At 39.5% G+C, this 18,368-nt stretch overlaps 1 protein-coding gene across 5 annotated transcripts in view; it reads left to right on the plus strand.

Moving 5' to 3' along the window:
* Nucleotides 1-18,368, plus strand: part of Ctnna3 (catenin alpha 3) — a 1,580,538-nt gene that overhangs the window by 816,896 nt on the left and 745,274 nt on the right. For all 5 annotated transcript variants that reach the window (XM_021173456.3, XM_029482775.2, XM_029482772.2 and 2 more), the window contains one exon: nt 2,986-3,138. In XM_021173456.3, the coding sequence (XP_021029115.2) occupies nt 2,986-3,138 (153 nt within the window). The remainder of the gene's footprint in view (nt 1-2,985; nt 3,139-18,368) is intronic.

Genomic DNA, 18,368 nt, shown 5'->3' on the forward strand with positions numbered 1-18,368 from the left:
CGTGGAACTTGTCAATGATGAATGACCAGACATTTAACCATAGAACAAGGTGCCTGGTTTAGATTAGATCGCATTCATGAGGACAGAGCCTTAATAGAGTCCTTTAGAGCAGGGACTTGATTTGGGAGCTGGTTCCAAATATAAACACTATTTTTAAAAATGCCAAGCAAGGAAGAAAATAGGGGGCATCCTATTGAGGCTGCACTACAGGAAATAGAGGGCTTGAGGACTTCTGTGGACCAGAATTACTCCTCAGGTGGTCTGGCCAATGATGAAAGCCAGATCTAATACCTGTTGTTGTTACTAATGGGTGTTTCAGGGGATGTGAGTTCTCTAGAACTTGCAAGCTACAGTTGTACTTTTGTGAGAACCTCACAGAGATTTAGGACAGGTCCTGAGGCAGAATACAAAAAAAGAATCATAGGATGTCTTCAGAGGACCTAGAACTGAGACCCACAACGAGAGGTAAAAATGAAGACTAATTCAGAGGAAATGCAGAGCAATGCTGAAGACCTATGTTACCTTTCACTATGGTCGTAAGCATCAGGATAAAGGGTTTACAACCAGCAAGTAAGGCAGAGACTTCTGAGAAAACTACAGGATGCTTAACTCTGCAGTTGTTATTTGCCTAGGCTAAATGCTTTCTGGAGGAAAATAAGGCCTTCCCATAAATACTTTATTCCACAAGTCACAGAATTCTGACAAATTCCTCTCTCATGAGACAAAAAGGAACAGCCCCATTTTTAAACACACATTTCAAGGTAGCTAATACTAAACCTTACATTTTCATCTCACAGTCAAATTAGCAGAACTTACAGTTCATACTTAGTGTCTACCCTCTTATTTCCCAGTCACTTTTGAAGAAATAGTGGTAGAATATCTATATATAACTCTACATGAAACCTGTGGTTGTCATGTTCACCAGCTCCCTTCTTAGAGATCAGACTCTACAGACTGTCTCTGTTGTCTAAGTTCAGTTCTTTTTAAAGTTTATATAGAAGATGGTATGTGAGTGTGCATTTGTGTGCTACACATATTTATAATACATGCACAGACATATGCAGGCACACATACATATATTTTAGTAGCTTGGGTTTTTGTAGTTATAATGTTTAATGTCCCATGCTCCTCTGCTAGATTATATGGGTTAGTACATTTCCAACTTCATGGGTCTCAGGATACCCACCTCTTGAAATGCTGTTCAGAATCACTTATTTCATTGGATGCAGTCAAGTGTCTACAAAAAAAAAAAAAAAAAAAAGATGCAACAAGTCCACTGTGACAGTGCTGGCTGTTTGGTAGGAAAGTTCATCTTCTAGTTTTTGTAATTGGTACACTTTATTTTTAGTTATTTTATCAACCTCTTAAGGTCCTTCTCCTCCAGCTGGCCTGTCTTGAATGTCTCCTTCTTGTACTTCTATCATCAAGGTCCTATTTATATCATTTGCCTGAGCTAACTCTCATATTCTGACCCTCATAGATGAGCTGCAGTGCAGAGTTATCTGTCACATCTAAGCCACAAGTTCTACAAAAGAATGGGGCAGTGGGGCTGTCACTAAAATTCCTTCCATTCTCTGGGATCCTTGATACTTCTCCCTTGTGTTTCTGAAATGTACACACCATGTAGCCCTTGACTTCTCTGACCCACTCCTCATGAACTGCAAACACACTACTCATTCATGGATGGCCATCATCTTGTCTTGTGACCTCTCACCTACACCCTGTCAAGTACCCACTACATATTAATTTGCTGCCATTAGTGATTTACCCGACTTCCTAATGAGCAGAAAACTTCAGGGAGGATCTTCCTCAAGTCTGGGATGTTGTCAGGAGGTGGAAGAAAAATCTCATAACACATCTCAGCTAGCTCTACCAATAAGAGCAGAGGAATTTTCCTACAAGAAGCTAATAGCCTCAATGGATCTATCATCCTATAGTTATTATAGGAAGACAACACTTTTTTTTCCTATTTTTCAAAGTGCTGAGAATGGAATCTATGGTCTCACACATGGAAGGCAAATGTTCTGCCACTGAGCCATTCTCAAACTATTTAAAACCAAGCTGTCAACTGGTTTTAAAAAATATAACCCCACAGAAGGCAAATTACAATTTTTCTATCTGATCCCTATCTGCTTTTTTTCAGTTGAGAAAACTTATTAAACTAAATTATCAGGTTGATCCAAAACCCTCAGGGATCAACTCATAACCACTGATTTTGTTTGTTAAAAGACTGAAGAATATTAAACTCCCTGTATTCTCAGTGTTAGAGATACAACAAATTAATTTTCAATGCCATTTGAAATTTCAGAAAATTTCTGCTGAGTACAGCAAGTGTATGATGTCATTTGTAAACTTCCATGTAATTTAATTTAAAAGAGCTAATTGTAGAGGAATGTTATAATTGTTTAATAATTTAAGGTATGAGGACAAGAACAATTAAAGCAAATGAAGGGAATTGGACATCAAATTCATTTATTCTCCTTCTTGCTCTACTACTCTGTTATAATTTGGTACAATTGTTGATCTCACATTATTTAATCCCATGAAGTCTACAATTTAGCTAATCAAAATGTGTGATCAATTCTTCCAATAAGTAAGAGAGCATTTTATAAATTTAGAATTATTAAAATACGATATGTACGTTTAATTTGTACACACACTGAACATTCTAATTGTTAAATTTTTTAAGGAAAAATATTGAATTACTTCTTACAATTTTACTTATGTTCTAAATATAATATAATAAAAATTAGTGACTTTTGAGAGCCAGGGAATCATTGCTGCCTTATGTTTTTTAATCCTGAATATTTTGTTTAGTTTGTTTATAAAGGATGCTCACATTCTGTACCATGTATTACAATCGTTACCGATTGCTTAAGAAATGCATGAAATGCATTTGGAAGCACTGAGATCATAAGACTAGAAAAGAACCTGAACTTTTTCTTGGAAATAAAAACACTTTTTTTTTCTTTCTTTCTTTCTCAGCTCCGCAAAGCTATCATAGATCACATATCAGATTCTTTCTTGGATACAACAGTTCCACTCCTGGTCCTCATTGAAGCTGCGAAGAATGGCCGAGTCAAGGAAATCAAAGACTATGCTGCCATATTTCATGAGCACACTGGCAGGCTTGTGGAGGTAAGTGTGCTGTAGATGCAGCTACTTCAAACCCGAGAAAGCCAGGTTCCCTTCTCCATTTACTGCTGAATTCTTGCCATATAGAAAAAGATTGCCAACCTATAATAAACACTGCAGAGTTGAACCTAGGTAATATGGAGCTTTATGAGTCAAATGGTATAAGCTACCCTTCAGTGACTTAAAAAGAAGCAGTTTATTTACAAAGATCTGTGAAATTGGGCTTACCATTGTTTTCACTTTAAATATCCACTTTAGTGACTCTATACAGAAGAACAAGCTAAATACATGGTTCTGTCCTGAATAAATATTTTCTTACCATTCTAGCTTTAATTTATCAAATACTCCATGCCATGTGTTTTATTTGCTGCGTTTCATGGGCTCTTTTTCTCCTACTTTCTAGAATATACTGTGCGCTGCAAAATAAAGAACGAGACAGTAGACTGGGGCAGGTCTTGAGAGTCCCATGGAAAACTAAGTAGGGATAATAGACTAGGGGAAGGGGAGGTGATAAGTCCTAATCCCCTCTGTTTAGCAGCTCCAGGTGTGACCACAATCCCATACTTTTAGGAGTGGCATGGCAGATTGGTAACCGAATTATGAAGGGCTGTAGATAAAGAGACGCTCACGAGTCAGAGAGTAGAACCTGTGGAATCATGGGTATCAACACACAGCTCAGTGAACCATGGAGTCCGAATAGAAGAATTTCTTAGGGCAACCATACTCACAAGACCAGAAACAAATTGGTGACTAAGAAGGGTGTGTGTGTGTGTGTGTGTGTGAGGGCCTGAATGGAAGAATTTCTTCAGGCAAGGATGCTCACAGCAACCAGTAACTAGGAGGGGGATATGTGTTTTACCAGAGCTGATTCTTGGCTGCCACTCAGCATTGGTCCATACCAGTGTATTATTTATTTATGTATTTATTTTGAAACTGAATCTCACTATGTCATCTTGACTAATCAAGAACATATTATGTAGACCAGGCTGCTCCTATGCTCACAAAGATCCAGCTGCCTCTGCCTCCCAAGTGCTGAGATTGGAGGTGGATGTAATGTGCTCAGCCATTTGTACCAGTGATTGTAGCTAGAGTCTATTAGGATCCTCCGTGACCATTCCATACCGGCGATTAAACATTTGACTGCCACCTCTTCCTATGTAGTCACGAGCTCTGCAGTAAAGTGTGGTTATTGCCTAAACTGCTCCTAAAACTGTGAGAAAAATAATCATAACTCAAATTAGAATCATAGTAGCACAGGTTTTTTTTTAACACCTTTAATGTAAATATATGGAACAAATTCCTACGTAGCTAGTATTTTTACTGTAAACTCTCTTGCTTGACTCTAGTCTCCAGAGATAGAAAAATGAAAAATAAATGCATGAGCATTTACTTCATGGCTAAGGCCATGTCTTTTCTCAAGCTGCCCCACCTCTGGCTTAGAAGGTGCCTATGGATTTTTCTAGAACTCTGTGAAACAGAGCAAGTGCTATTCCAATGAGCATTTAATGAAAATAAAGCATACACCCTAAACGAGCCTAATTAGTGTCAGTGGTGAAGTCATGTCTACAACTTTCAGTGAACAAGAGTAGATGCACTGATTTATTGTTGATCCAGGTTTGTTACCATTCACATGAACCTTCTAGTATTTATTGGTAGGGGCAGGGTTTACAAAGAGCTGCCTAATTGAGCCTGGTCCTTGACAGCTGCAAAACATCTGTCTAAAAAGGGATTTCTATGAGGAAGTCATGTCAAATAATGGGGGAGGGGGAATAGTTTTGTGATATGCTTTAAAAGTAAAGTTTGGCATCTATTGATAATGTATTTTTATTTGAAGTTTTCGGTTTACTCTTTCTATGAAAATTGTGGCTTTGTGCCGCCTCCTGAAAAATGACACCTTGGACAAACTCTAAAGAGGCAGTAGTTGGGGCCAGAGACACAGCTCATGCATGTCTCTTTCCAGAGACTTCTACTCAGGCGAAGCCTAAATTCTAGACTTTGATGTCTGAAAGAATTTTGGGACCAGTCCTTATGAGTATAGTTGGAATTTACTAGGAAGTGCTCTTAAAACAGGTCTAACCTTGGAAGTTAATAAAGAGTTGTTTAAAAGTATAATAATCATTTCCATGATGTGTTGAGACCTCAAAAGTGAATTCCTCTTAAGTGTCTTTACAGTAGACATATATATAATTTTGGAATCATGTCTCAAAGAGTGACTAAGGGACTCAGAGAAGGTCATTGAGTAGTTCCTGAGGGACCATGCTTGGGATTACAGATTTTAAGGTCACAATGGTTGTACAAGGAGTTCAGAAATGCCTGGCCTATAAATGGAGTTTATATCCCTGTTTGTGAAATTCCTGCTAAGATCTCAGTTTGTAAAGGACTATGGCCATAATTCAAAAGGCATGCATACCCAGGGATAGAGTGTGGTTTAATAGATGGTTTTTATATTCGATTTATTTACATTCAAATCTCTTCATATAAAAGGGAGGTTGTCTTTGTTGGCAGCATCCAGGTACTTGCACTAGAATTCTTGACTGTCAGCTGGGGAGAGACTTCAGCTGGACTCCTGAGTGACGGTTCTTTTCCTTTCCACATTCTTTAATAGCTCCCACTTTTCTAGGTACTCACTCCGAAAACAACTTTATTGAAAGTTCTCTGGACAACTCCTTTTGGAGGTTTTAAGATTTCTGAATAATCTCACAATTTAAAAGTTATACATTTTTTACTTTACTTTAATCTAGAGTTTCTTCAAATACTTACAAAAAAAAAAAGACTTCCCTTCCTGCCATATTGCTAATGTACTGCCTTTAAGGATGTCCGTGAATATTACCTTAATATTTTAACCAAATGATAGATCACTATCATGCAGATAGAGCTTTACAAAATTTGTTTTAAAATGTTCAAGGATTTTAAGAATTCCCCATTCCATGTGAACATTAAAGAATAGCAGCTTTTGGAATTATGAGCTATTGGGAGACTGAGAATGGATTTTCTTTAAATCCGAATATCCCCTTAACACAGAATAAAGTGATTACAGAGGGCTGTATCAGCGCCTGCACTTCCTTCAGACCCCAGTGTAATGGGGACATTCTGGTCTAAGTCATTTTCACTTTCAGTGAGTTTTTACTATGCAGAATAATTCCTAAACTTATTAGCTTAAAGAAACTATTCATTACAATCACTCTCTCATCTTCAACTGGCACAGAGGCGGTTAGTTCTTGTCTAGGATTCTTCAGGAGTCTGCCTTTCTCATATGTTAGCTGGGATAGAGTGGACCAAATATTCATTCCACTTGGGCACAAAAGATGGGTTATGCCTACACCCATGTGTATTAGCTATCAACGGAGAGGTTTGCACCATTGGAAAGAGAAAAAGCATAGCCTCTGTGTGTGCTTTGGGCTTCTTGCTGAATAGGTTGTAGGTTCTAAGTGGGCCATAACAGCATCATCACTGGTCACTAGCCCAAGGAGGTCTTTCAAGAGATTTCTATTCAGCTGAAGTTGTGATCTTGATTTATAGCACAGAGAAGAGTTTATGGTGAGTCAGTAGGAAGCCAAAGTTGTGTTTGTTATGAAGAAAAGACAGACAGCAGTACATCACATGCTGGCGAGGCAACTTCTGGCTTCTGAGGAGAGAGACCTGTATGTAAGTGTCTTATGAACACTTAGGAGAGGGTTTTTTTGTTTTTTTGTTTTTTTGTTTTTTTGTTTTTTTGTCTTTTGAAGTTCCTTTGATGAAAAGATGCAGTCTGTGTCTAAATGTTCAGGAGTAAATTAAAATATTTGAGTATATTTTTTATGATGTGTGTGTGTGTGTGTGTGTGCTAATGTATGTGATGGTGGGGGCCGGATATCTCTGTAGACATGCTCCTGCCATAGCATGCATGAGCAGGTCAGAAAACAACTTACCAAGATCTGTTCTCTTCTTCTTCCATGCGTGCCCTAGAGATAGAACTCAGCTTCACAGGGTTAGCAGCAAGCAGCACTAACCTTGAGCCATCTCACCAGATCAGGCACATCCGTGTTGTTTTGTCTTGCTTTGTTGAGGCAATGTCTTACATGTAGCTCTTGCTGTCCTGAAACTCCCTTTGTAGACCAGGCTGGCCTTGAATTCACGGAGATCCCTCTGCCTCTGCTTCGTGACTGCTGGTGTTAAAGTCATGCATGACAATGCCCAGCTAGACTTATTTTCATCGATTGGGTTTTCCTTTAGTAAGTGAAATTATAAATTATAAAGTGGTTCAAAAGAGTATTTACAGATTTATGTAGGAGAAGATGGTGCTGAGCAAACAGAGGTCAGCAGAGGTAGATGAGGTATCAGGCTACTTATCTATTCAAGGATTATAGTGCCTCTGTCTCCCGACTTGTCAGAGGAGTGCTGAGATTAGGCTGGCTATGGGGGTACTGGACCTCTGCACTCAGCTCCATTGAGGCCTCTCTACCACCCACACATATATTTTTGTCATAAACATGGCTCATAATTTGGTTTTCGAGATTTTCCTCAGACAGCAGAGTATAGACATATGAGTTGATTATTCAACTATGTTGAAGTCCTTAACTTTCAGCCATGAGATACCTCAACCAAGTTGAGGGAGTGATGGCCTCTTTTCCTCTCTCAGGATCCCTTAATTTCCCCTGTCTTTCCTATCCTGCCTCAGCCGGAGCAAACAAGAAACAGGAAACAGAGGCTGGCTTTCCCTTAATGCTCAGGCCCAGAAATTGGCGTTCACTTTCACTGTGTTCTTTTGGTCAAAGCAGTGGCCCAGCAAGACAGAACTGTGGTGGGAAATAGGGTGACTCTGGACTCAGTAGAAGGACCAGCCAGACACACGTGGATGCCCTTTATCTACTACATGTCTCCAAGGACAACTTATCTGCTCTACCATTTTGTAAATTTTATTTTAGGAATATTGTTAATTCCTAGTAATCCTAAATAATTAATAATATTATTAATTCTTTGACAATTCTATACACATATATCTCAATCATACGCGCCCTAATTCCAGCTTAATTTCCCAGAACCCCTCTTAACAAGTCTCCTTCCTGCCTTAATCACCCCAAACCCCTGCCTTCTGGAGCGTTGTTTGGTCTTGCTGGCTTGATCTTGTGTACGACTTATCACATAACCACAGCTGTAATGACTTTGTGAGCACAAGAGCCATGTCATGTCGGGGAGACAGCATTTCACAGCGCCCCTCCCTGATCCTCAGGCTCACACCACCTTTCCAGACCTTCTTCCCCACTGAGCCTTGACTGAAGCACCCACAGTCAGTCACGTAGTCTCAGTGTTTTAACTGTTATGAGTTCCTACAATAACTGCTGCCCACTGTGTGGCTCTGGGCTCCTCTGAGGCCTCCTTGACCAATAATTTGCAATATCCTACTCCTGGCTCTGAGATGATCCTGTAATAACCTGCACCTTCTGGGGAACCGCTGTCCACTTTCCCAAGGAACCTGTGTTCAAACTCCTCCCTTTTGTTATCATGCTATTTTATTGTAATTAGAAATTAATTTTAAAAAAATGGTACATGCTTGGCCCCTTCCATTTGCTTTATTTCTAGATGGAGATTAGAAAAGATAATGTCTAAAATCTCTCCTACTCATTTATTATTTTTGTCAATTGACAGATTTGTAGGTTTCTAAGAAATACAAAAACAAAATTTTTTGTTTTCTTTTTAATATAACTGTTCATGCAATTTTCCTTCTCAAAAGCACTTCCACTTTTATCTCCCAGGCAAACCTTTGATTTGAAAAGGAACACCTAATGAAAGCAAAAGAGAAAACTGTTATTAACTTACCATATGAATGGAGACAGGAGGGCATCAACAGAGTCCTGAGAAATAGGAATGGCTAAATACATTGTTTTGATTGAGTTTTCCTTGTATGGATAGCTCACCAGTCTCCTCCCATCTTTCTCCCATCACCCCACACTGACATGCACACACACCCATCCTATTCCCGAGCTGGGTCATTTGACATAGCAGGGCAGGGAGCCTTACATTCTAAATGACTTGGAGAAAAAGCTATTTTCAGCATATCTAGGATTTCAGACCTCAACTATATTTGTCAGAGAAATCTAAAATCAGTGGACTAGTTGAAATCAGACCTAAATGGGGGAAGCAAGCCCATTTTTAAAGGATTCCTATCAGATTGTCTAAGAAGAAACTTTGTATTGTTAAAGGAACTTTGTAAATAATGGCTAACCTGTAACTTTAAAGAGAGAGAGAGAGAGAGAGAGAGAGAGAGAGAGAGAGAGAGAGAGAGAGAGAGAGAGGAGAGAGAAGGGAAGAAAGAAAAAAAGAAAAAGAGAAAAAGGATCAGAAGACAAAACACAGAAGGGGTCATTCAGGGGCCCTGAGCCTTGAATAAAGAGATAGATGATATTGGTTCCTACCACTAAACAAGAATTATCTGCAAAGGAAAATTTAATTTACTGGAGTCTCACCCGAGAATGTTAACCACAGAGCAAGGGCCTAGTGCACAGGAGTAGTTGGCCAACACAAAAAAACCTCAATGGTGTTTTTCTAGACTTTTTGGTTCACTTGTTTAGTTATGTGCTGAGCCATCTCTTCCACAGGTCATGTGAGTATTTTTTTAAAACTCCCTTACTAAAGTATCAGTGAATGCCTGTGTGGTTCATTAGTAAGAGCAGACACAAATCACCTGTTGAGGAATTGTTTCCAGAAGGAGTCTGGGATAAGTAACATCTTAAAGCACTTGCCTATTTCAAAAAAAAAAAATAAATAATCCTTGTCTGTCATTCATCTGGCTATTTAATGACTCTTAGAAGACTGTCATCATTATGATGGCTATTATGTAATTTACTTTTGTTTCTCTTCCTTTCTTTTGTTTTGAGACAAGGTCTTATGTAGCCCTGGCTGGACTAAAAGATGCTGTGTAACCCGGGACAGCCTCGTACTTGCTATGATCCTTCAGCCTCTGCGCCACCACTGCTGGGCTTACAACGTGCACCCCCCACACCCAACCAACATCTTGGCCATATTATAATTTGTCCTTGGCAAGCTCGTTTATGCTGAGCCTTACCACTGACGCTAATTAAAATAGTGATGGCCTGGACATTGCCCCTTGAGTTTCACCATATTAATTATCATTAAATAGGTTTCTGTTAATGATACAGGACAGAGAATTTTCTGTGAATCAATGTAGCTCCTTTCTGTAAAACGCCATATCCCTCAGAATTTTTGACTCATCAAAAATTCATCTATCTTGATGCACCCTATTTTAGTATGTTTCACGGGAGCCTTTCATCAAAAAGGGAAAAAAGTGGGTGGACATTTAATTATAATACTTCCCTACTACCTACATGGCTGATTGTTCCCACACGCAAAAATGGCGAGCCCGATTTAGCAGAGCCACGGTGCTGAGAGAGCGGGATCTAGAGGGGCTCCTGCTGCTTGCAAGAAGTGCTGATTGCTGTCAGCTCTCCTCATGCCTTTGCTTCCTGACAGAATGCTGTGCAAGTTTCACACTTCACTTTAATTGATCATCTGTTATCAAATAAGGATCTGTTCGATTATAAATAAACACAGCTTTTAGAGCCCCATCTTTTTCTTCCTCCTCCTCTCCCTGGTAAAGACCCAAAATAAATTACAAAAAAGGGATTAAAAAAAATAAACCCAATGCTTATGCTTGTACACAAACCAACAACTGTTCAAAGAGGGTGTCTTGGAAACTCTCCTGGTTTTGGTGGGTAAAAGATGTGGTAGCTGAGTCAGAAATGCATTCGATGAGAAGGAACAGGCCACATACATTGGGCTGCCGCTCCTTGGATTAGGAACCCTCTCACGGCCAGACATGATGCTTAAAAGCCTGATCTGCTGATATAGCTGTCTCTTGTGAGGCTATGCCTGGGCCTGGAAAACACAGAAGTGGATGCTCACAGTCCATTGGATGGACCCCAATGGAGGAGCTAGAGAAAGTACTGAAGGAGCTAAAGGGGTCTGCATCCCTATAGGTGGAACAATATGAACTAACCAGTACCCCTGGAGCTCGTGTCTCTAGCTGCATATGTATCAGAAGATTGCCTAGTCGGCCATCATTGGGAAAAGAGGCCCCTTGGTCTTGCAAACTTTGTATGCCCCAGTACAGGGGAAACACCAGGACCAAGAAGTGGGAGTGGGTGGGTAGGGGAGTGAGGAGGTAGGGTATGGGGGACTTTTGGGATAGCATTGGAAATGTAAATGAAGAAAATAGCAAAAAAAAAAAAAAAAAAAAAAAAGCCTGATCTGGATGCACAGAGCATTTTCCTCATTTGAAAAGGTTTTTATTTTTCCCTACTATTTTTCACTTGTTCTCTTTGTACCTGTGATACAAATGTATCCTAGGGTAAAAAACCAGACTCTTTTCAGAATAACGTTGAGATGGGATACTTGTGTTTTGGAATTTCGAGGAGGGAAAAACCACCATGGAATGAGAAGAGTTTAGGGATTCAGTAAGACTTAACAGCAGTCAGCTTGAATCCTGGATACTGGGCAAGAGCATTCTCTGGGAAATGAGAATCCCATGTCAGGGATAGCAGCATGAATACAGTCATACTCAGATTCCTGGGTTACAGAACACAGTAGCAATGAGAGCTGGACAGAAGTGTCTGAGGGAGCACAGGGTGAAGTCGGGGCAGATGATGGACAGCCCTGAATACTTGGTGCCAGGGTGAAGAGGCTCAACCTCACTTGCAACTTTGGATTCTGAGAAAGCCTTGATGCAAAGCATCAGCCTCTCAGTAGGAAAGATGTACAAACGTACCCTGTTCTTTCTGGAGGTGGAATATTTTCTATCTGGACATAGCATTTCTATCTGTTAATGACTGATCCTAACCTCACAAGTATAAATTTGCATAAAAACTCTACATTTAAAACCTAACCCATTATGATAACTCAAAAAGAGAATGAATAACACTCATTTTAATAAGGAAGTTGGAACAGAAAAGCAAGTAGCCCAGGATTTAATGGCTCTAGATACATGCTGGCCAACAGAAATAGAAAGCAATTATGCTCTTAAAATTTTAGTAGTTATACTTACACAATGTAGAAATAAAAAGAGACAGATTAAACTAGTTTCATATATTTTACTAAATGCAATATGCCTACAATATTATTGTGTCAGCCATTAATTGTATAAGAGTCATTAATTAAATATTTTATCATTTTTATGCTCATATAAACCTGAGATGTATTTTAAACTTTTAACTCTTAATTGAGAATAGCCATGTTTTAACTGCTCAGTGGCTATGTATTTGACAGTGATTTTGTGGAGTGTGTGTGTATGTGCATGTATGTATTTATGTATGTATGTATGTGTGCATGTATGTATATATGTGTGTGTATATATGTATATATGTATGTATATGTGTGTCTGTATGTATATGTATGTGTCTGTGAGTGCATGTGTATGTACGTATATGTGCATGCTTGTGCATGTAGGCCAGGGGTTGCTGTTGGTTGTCGTTAGTTACTTTTCTGCTGCTGTGATAAAACACCTTTAAGGAGACATCTCAAGGAAGGGAGAATTTATTTTGGCTTACAGTTCCAAGAAGAAAGTCCATAATGGCAAGACCCAAGACAGCAGGCAGCCAGAGCAAGAAGCAAGAGATATCACACCTTAAACATAAAGCACAAAGAGTGGAACAGACTGGAAGCAGGGTGAGGGCTAGGGAACTCCAAAAGCCCACCTCAAGTTATACACTTCCTTCAGCAAGGTTGTGCCTTTTATAACCTTCCTGAACAGACCCACCAGCCTGACTGGGGACCAAGTGTTCAAGTACCTGAGCCAGTGGGTGACAATTGTCATCTCCCTTGTGTGCATCTTCATGTATGTTTTGGAAGAACAGGGTCTCTTACTGAACCGGAAGTTCATTGACTTGGCTATGTGAGCTGGCCAACACCAGTAAGCATCAGGAATTCACTTGGCTCCCTCTGTGCCCACCAGTATGGGGTTACAGAAGCTTTCTGTCCCATTGGTTTTTGCATGGGTTCTGAAGATCAGAACACCATGCTCATATCTGTTCAAGAAGAATGTTGCTGAGACATCTCCACAGCTTTAGGCGGCACGTGAACAAGTCAAAAGCAGGGATGTCTCAATTCATACATTCATTCATACATTCATTCATACATTCATTCATCAATCCATCCATTCATTCACTCATTCATTCACTCACTCATTCATTCACTCACTCATTCATTTGCTCACTCATTCATTCACTCACTCATTCATTCCAGCTTCAAGGCCCATTTATCCCCATACACTCTTCTGAACCCCAAAGACTAAAGTCTTGTTTGTATTTTTTGCACCTGATCTATGAGAAAAACAGCATTCAGTATATGCCAAAACTAATGAATAAATAAGATCAAAAGTCTGATTGTCCTATAAAGAAACCTTAAGAGATGGTGGAGAGCACAGTAAAATATGAGACCCTTAGGCTGAGATTTGTGTCCTTGCTACATGTCCTTTAAAAAGTGATTGTAAATCTCTTGTCTTATAAAGGAGACATTCCACCTTCACATGAAGTGGTATTAGTAAGAGCCAGTTGAACGATGTGTTAAAGTGCCAGGTGCCATACCCTGTGGATGTCATTGATCTGCACACAGCAGCTTGATTCCTTCCTCCTGCTTAATTTTCCCTACAATCTTACAAAGTAACAAAGTAACCGGCATCCACCACTAACAAGTCTCCTACTCCTAAATACAGATAAAAACAGAAACCATGCCCTGAAACATGAACAAGTTAAACATTAGCATGCATAAATACCAACCAAGTGGTGTACCCAGAGTTTTGACACAGAAGTAATTGGTGTGTGAGGTTCTGAGATGCAAGCCTTTCCAGTTTTACCCTGTGTAATGACACCTGGCCAGGAGTTAACCACTAAGCCTGCTGACAGTGATGAATAATTGCAGGCCTAGAAGCCAAATTTTCATTTTGTTACCAGCATGATCCATGCAAGTTGGAATCGACCAATTCCTTTAAACCAAGTCACCAAACATTCAACTGAAAATCACAGTGTTCAAAGTCCTAAGTCATCAGGGAAGTGCAAATCAAAACAACTCCGAGGTTCCATCTTACACTGATCAGAATGGCTAAGAGCAAAAACTCAAGTGAGAGCACATTGCTGTCGAGGATTTAGAGCAAGGGGAACACTTCTCTATTGCTGGTGAGAGTGCAAACTTGTACATCCACTTTAGAAATTAATTTGGTACTTTCTCAGAAAACTTGGAATAGTTCTACCTTAAGACACAGCTATACCACACCTTGGCATATACCTCAAAGATGTTTCACCACCCCACAAAGATACTTGCTAAGCTATGTTCATAGCAGCTTTATTCATACTAGCCAGAAACTGAAAACAACCTAGATGTCCCTCAAATGAAGAATGGATAAAGAAAATGTGGTACATCTACATGATGGAATGCTATTCAGCTATTAAAAAAAAAAAGATACCATGAATTTTGCAGGTAAATGGGTAGAACTTGAGAATATCAACCTGAATGAAGTAACCCAGTCCCAAAAGGACATGCATGGTATGTACTCACTTATAAGTGGATATTAACCATGAATTACAGGATATCCATTCTACACTTGACAAACCCAAAGAAGCTAAGTAAGAAGGAAGGCCAAAGTGTGGAAGTGTGAATCTCACTTAGAATGGGGAATAAAATAGTCACAAGAGGCAGATGGAGGGAGGGAACTGGATGGGAGAGGGAATCAGGGGGGTTAAGATCATGTGTGGGGAGGGACAGGAGGGATGGCCAGATGGTCATGAGAATGAATGGAAATCTGCAACTGACAAGGGTAGGGAGATGTGGGTATTTCCAGGAAGAGATAGACACCTGGGATAAGGGAGGCACCTAAGAATCAATGAGGGGTGTCCTTAGCTGTGACTCACAGAATTGGGGCCATGGAACCTGAAGAGACCAACTCCTGTAGCCAGGCAATAATCTCACTGGAGTGACAGAGACACCAACCCACAAACAAAACTTTCAACCCTAAATTTATCCTGTCTACAAGAAATTCAGGATGGGGGATAGATCAGAGATGGAAAAGCCAACCAATAACTTGCCTAAGTTGAGAAAGACCCATCCCATGGGCAAGCACCAATTCCTGACACTATTAATGATAGTCTGTTATGTTTGCAGACAGAAGTCCATCAAGGCTGTCCTCTGAGAATTTCCACCTAGTATCTGACTTAGAAAGATGCAGAGACCCACAGCCAAACAGTGGATGGAGCTTGAGAATTCTTATGGAATAGTTGGGGGAAGGATTGAATGCACAGAAGGGGATAGAAACTTCATAGGAAGACCTAGTCAACTAACTTGGACCATTGGGGCTTCCAGAGACTGAACCATCAACCAAAGAACATATCAGGCCTCCCTGGGCATAAGGACAAAGGGCTGGACCAGAGCTCCCTGCTCATATGTAGGGGATGTGTAGCTTGACCTTCATGTGGGTTCCAAAAAACTGGAGCAGGAGCTATCCTAAAAGCTGTTTCCTGTCTGTGGGACATGTTGTTTGAGTTGGGCTGCCTTGTCTGGTATCAGTGGGAGAAGATGTGCCTAGCCTCTTAGAGACTGGATGTTCCAGGGTCAGGGGATACCCAGGGAAACCCTACTCTCTCAGAGGAAAAGGGGAAGGGGGGAAAGAACTGGGGAAGGGGTGACGGGAGGGGGATAGTAAAGTGAATAACTAATATAAAATGAATAAGTAAATAAGAATTTTTTTAAAAAGCAAAAAAACAGAAAGAAAGGAAAGAGAAAGAAAGAAAGAGAGGAAAGAAAGAAAGGAAAGAAAAGAAAGAAAGGAAAGGAAGGAAGGAAGGAAGAAAGAAAGAAAGAAAGAAAGAAAGAAAGAAAGAAAGAAAGAAAGAAGAAAGAAAAGAGAGGAGGAAAGGAAGAAAAAGGAAGGGAGAAGAGAAGAGAAAAGATAAGAGAAGAGAGAAGAGAAGAGAAGAGAAGAGAAGAGAAGAGAAGAGAAGAGAAGAGAAGAGGAGAAGAGGAGAAGAGGAGAAGAGGAGAAGAGGAGAAGAGGAGAAGAGGGAGGGAGAGGGAGGGAGAGGGGAGAGAGAGGGGAGAGAGAGGGGAGAGAGAGGGGAGAGAGAGGGGAGAGAGAGGAGGAGAGAGGGAGAGAGGGAGAGAGGGAGAGAGGGAGAGAGGGAGAAGAGAGAAGAGAGAAGAAGAGAGAAGGACAGAAAGAAAGAGAAGGTCACCAAAGGGGTGCCTACATGTGCTCTTTTTCCACAGGACTCATGTGTATAGAACCCCATGTTTTGAGAACTGGTTCCATTTCACACTTGATGTTTGAATGCAGATGAGCTTTGCTCTTCTGCCTGAGTGATGCAGGCAGATTTCTAAGCTCCTGTGCATAGAGGAAGTCAGTTAACCAGATGGATTGTGTTGTGTTGGCATCTATAATGTTTGCTTCTTATGGCTTTAATTTTCACTTGTCTATTAAAATTATTGATCTTATTTTTAAAACACTACTGAGATGTTACTAACATAACACATAAATTTTCTCTTGGAGGTATACATTTCCTAGATTTCTTTTCCAGTTAGTCCACAGAGCTGTCCATTTATCATCAGATTCCTAATATCTTCCAAACTAGAAATATGTATTCATGTGCATACATGCACACACACACACACACACACACACACACACACACACACAGAATTTCTGGACTGTATTATAGCTGTATTTTGAAATGGTAGCAGGTTGTAAGAGTTTAGTTCTCATCAGCAATATTTCTGTTTCCACTGATAGTTTTACCATTTTTGCATTGTTAGATAGTAATTATAGGGATATACAGAGGTGATAGTATACAAAGAAGCTTGTCCTCTTTGCTGCTTCAAAGTGTCTTGTCCACTGCCAAAACTTTCAATTTTGATGACGTCAGATTAAGCACCCTATATCAATACTGTTAAATATGAGTTATGCTTGTCTCTTTTGTCTTTTATGGCGATTTTCTTCAGAGTTTTCTAGAAATTGTATAATTGCAAGATTCACATGTAGGCTTATAATCTATTTGTAATTAATTTTTTATGTCATAGAAGGTGGGATTCAAGGTTTTATTTGCTTATTTATTGCCTATAAACAATTCTTTCACCCTTATTCGTTGAAAATATTATCATCTCCCACCACTTAAGTGACACTTTTGGCAAGTATGAATGGATCTGTGCATATAAGCATGCCTCTGGTCTCTTGGCTTGGTTTTATTGATCTCAGTGTGTACCCTCTTTTAATACAAGGTTGTCTTCAAAGTGGACTTTTTAGGAAGCATTGAGATAAGTGTTCTTTCTCTTCTCGCTTTATTCTTTCTAATATTTCCCTGTAAATTTTAGTATGGATTCGTCAATATCTGCAGATCTACTACAAGAGTAGATTAGAGGGTCACTAAATTTCAGACTGTAGAGAATGGATGTCTGCGTTAGTTACTTTTCTATTACTATCATAAAAATACCATAACCAAAAGCAACATAAGGAAGAATTTATTTTGGCTTACAGTTCCTGAGGGCTAGCTGTTCTTAATGGAGGGGAAGGCATGGTGGCAAAAACAGGAAACTGAGAGATCATATCTTTATCTATATGTAGGAAGCAAAGTGTGAACTGTAAGTGGGGCAAGGCTATAAACTCTCAAAAGCCCACCCCACTGGCATACTTATTCCAGCAAGAATATGACTTAAAAGTTCTATAATGTCCCCAAACAGCTCCACCTACTGGGCTGTTCAAACACATTAGTTTATTGGGGACATTTCTTTCTATTTTTAATTAATAAAATTAATTAGATAAATATTTTAATGTATAGTCAGTAAATAATATTTAATAAATAAATTATTTCACAATTAAAATAAATAAATAAATTAAATTAATTTTATCTTTAGACTGAAGTTTTCCCTTCCTTCTCTCCACCCAGTGGGGAATCCTCTGGAAGAAAGAGAGGCAAGATCCAGAATCTTGTTCTTTGCTATCTACTAGTGGAAAACATAGGTCTACAACAAGATGTCATTTCAGTATTTTGTGCATATGTGCACACAGGTGTGTGTGTGTTGGGAGGATGTGCTTATACATATGTGGATGCATGAATGTGAAAACTAGAGATTGGTTTCAGGTTATTCAGATTATTCATCATTATCTGTATTTATCCACTTTTTTTTTTAAATGAGAAAAGGTCTTTCTTTTAACCCAAGACTTCCTAATTTAATTAGGCTAACTGACCAGCAAGTCCCAGCAA

This window comes from Mus caroli, unplaced genomic scaffold, assembly GCF_978045245.1.
Source record: "Mus caroli unplaced genomic scaffold, Mus_caroli_1 scaffold_9, whole genome shotgun sequence".
Taxonomy (NCBI): Eukaryota; Metazoa; Chordata; class Mammalia; order Rodentia; family Muridae; genus Mus; species Mus caroli.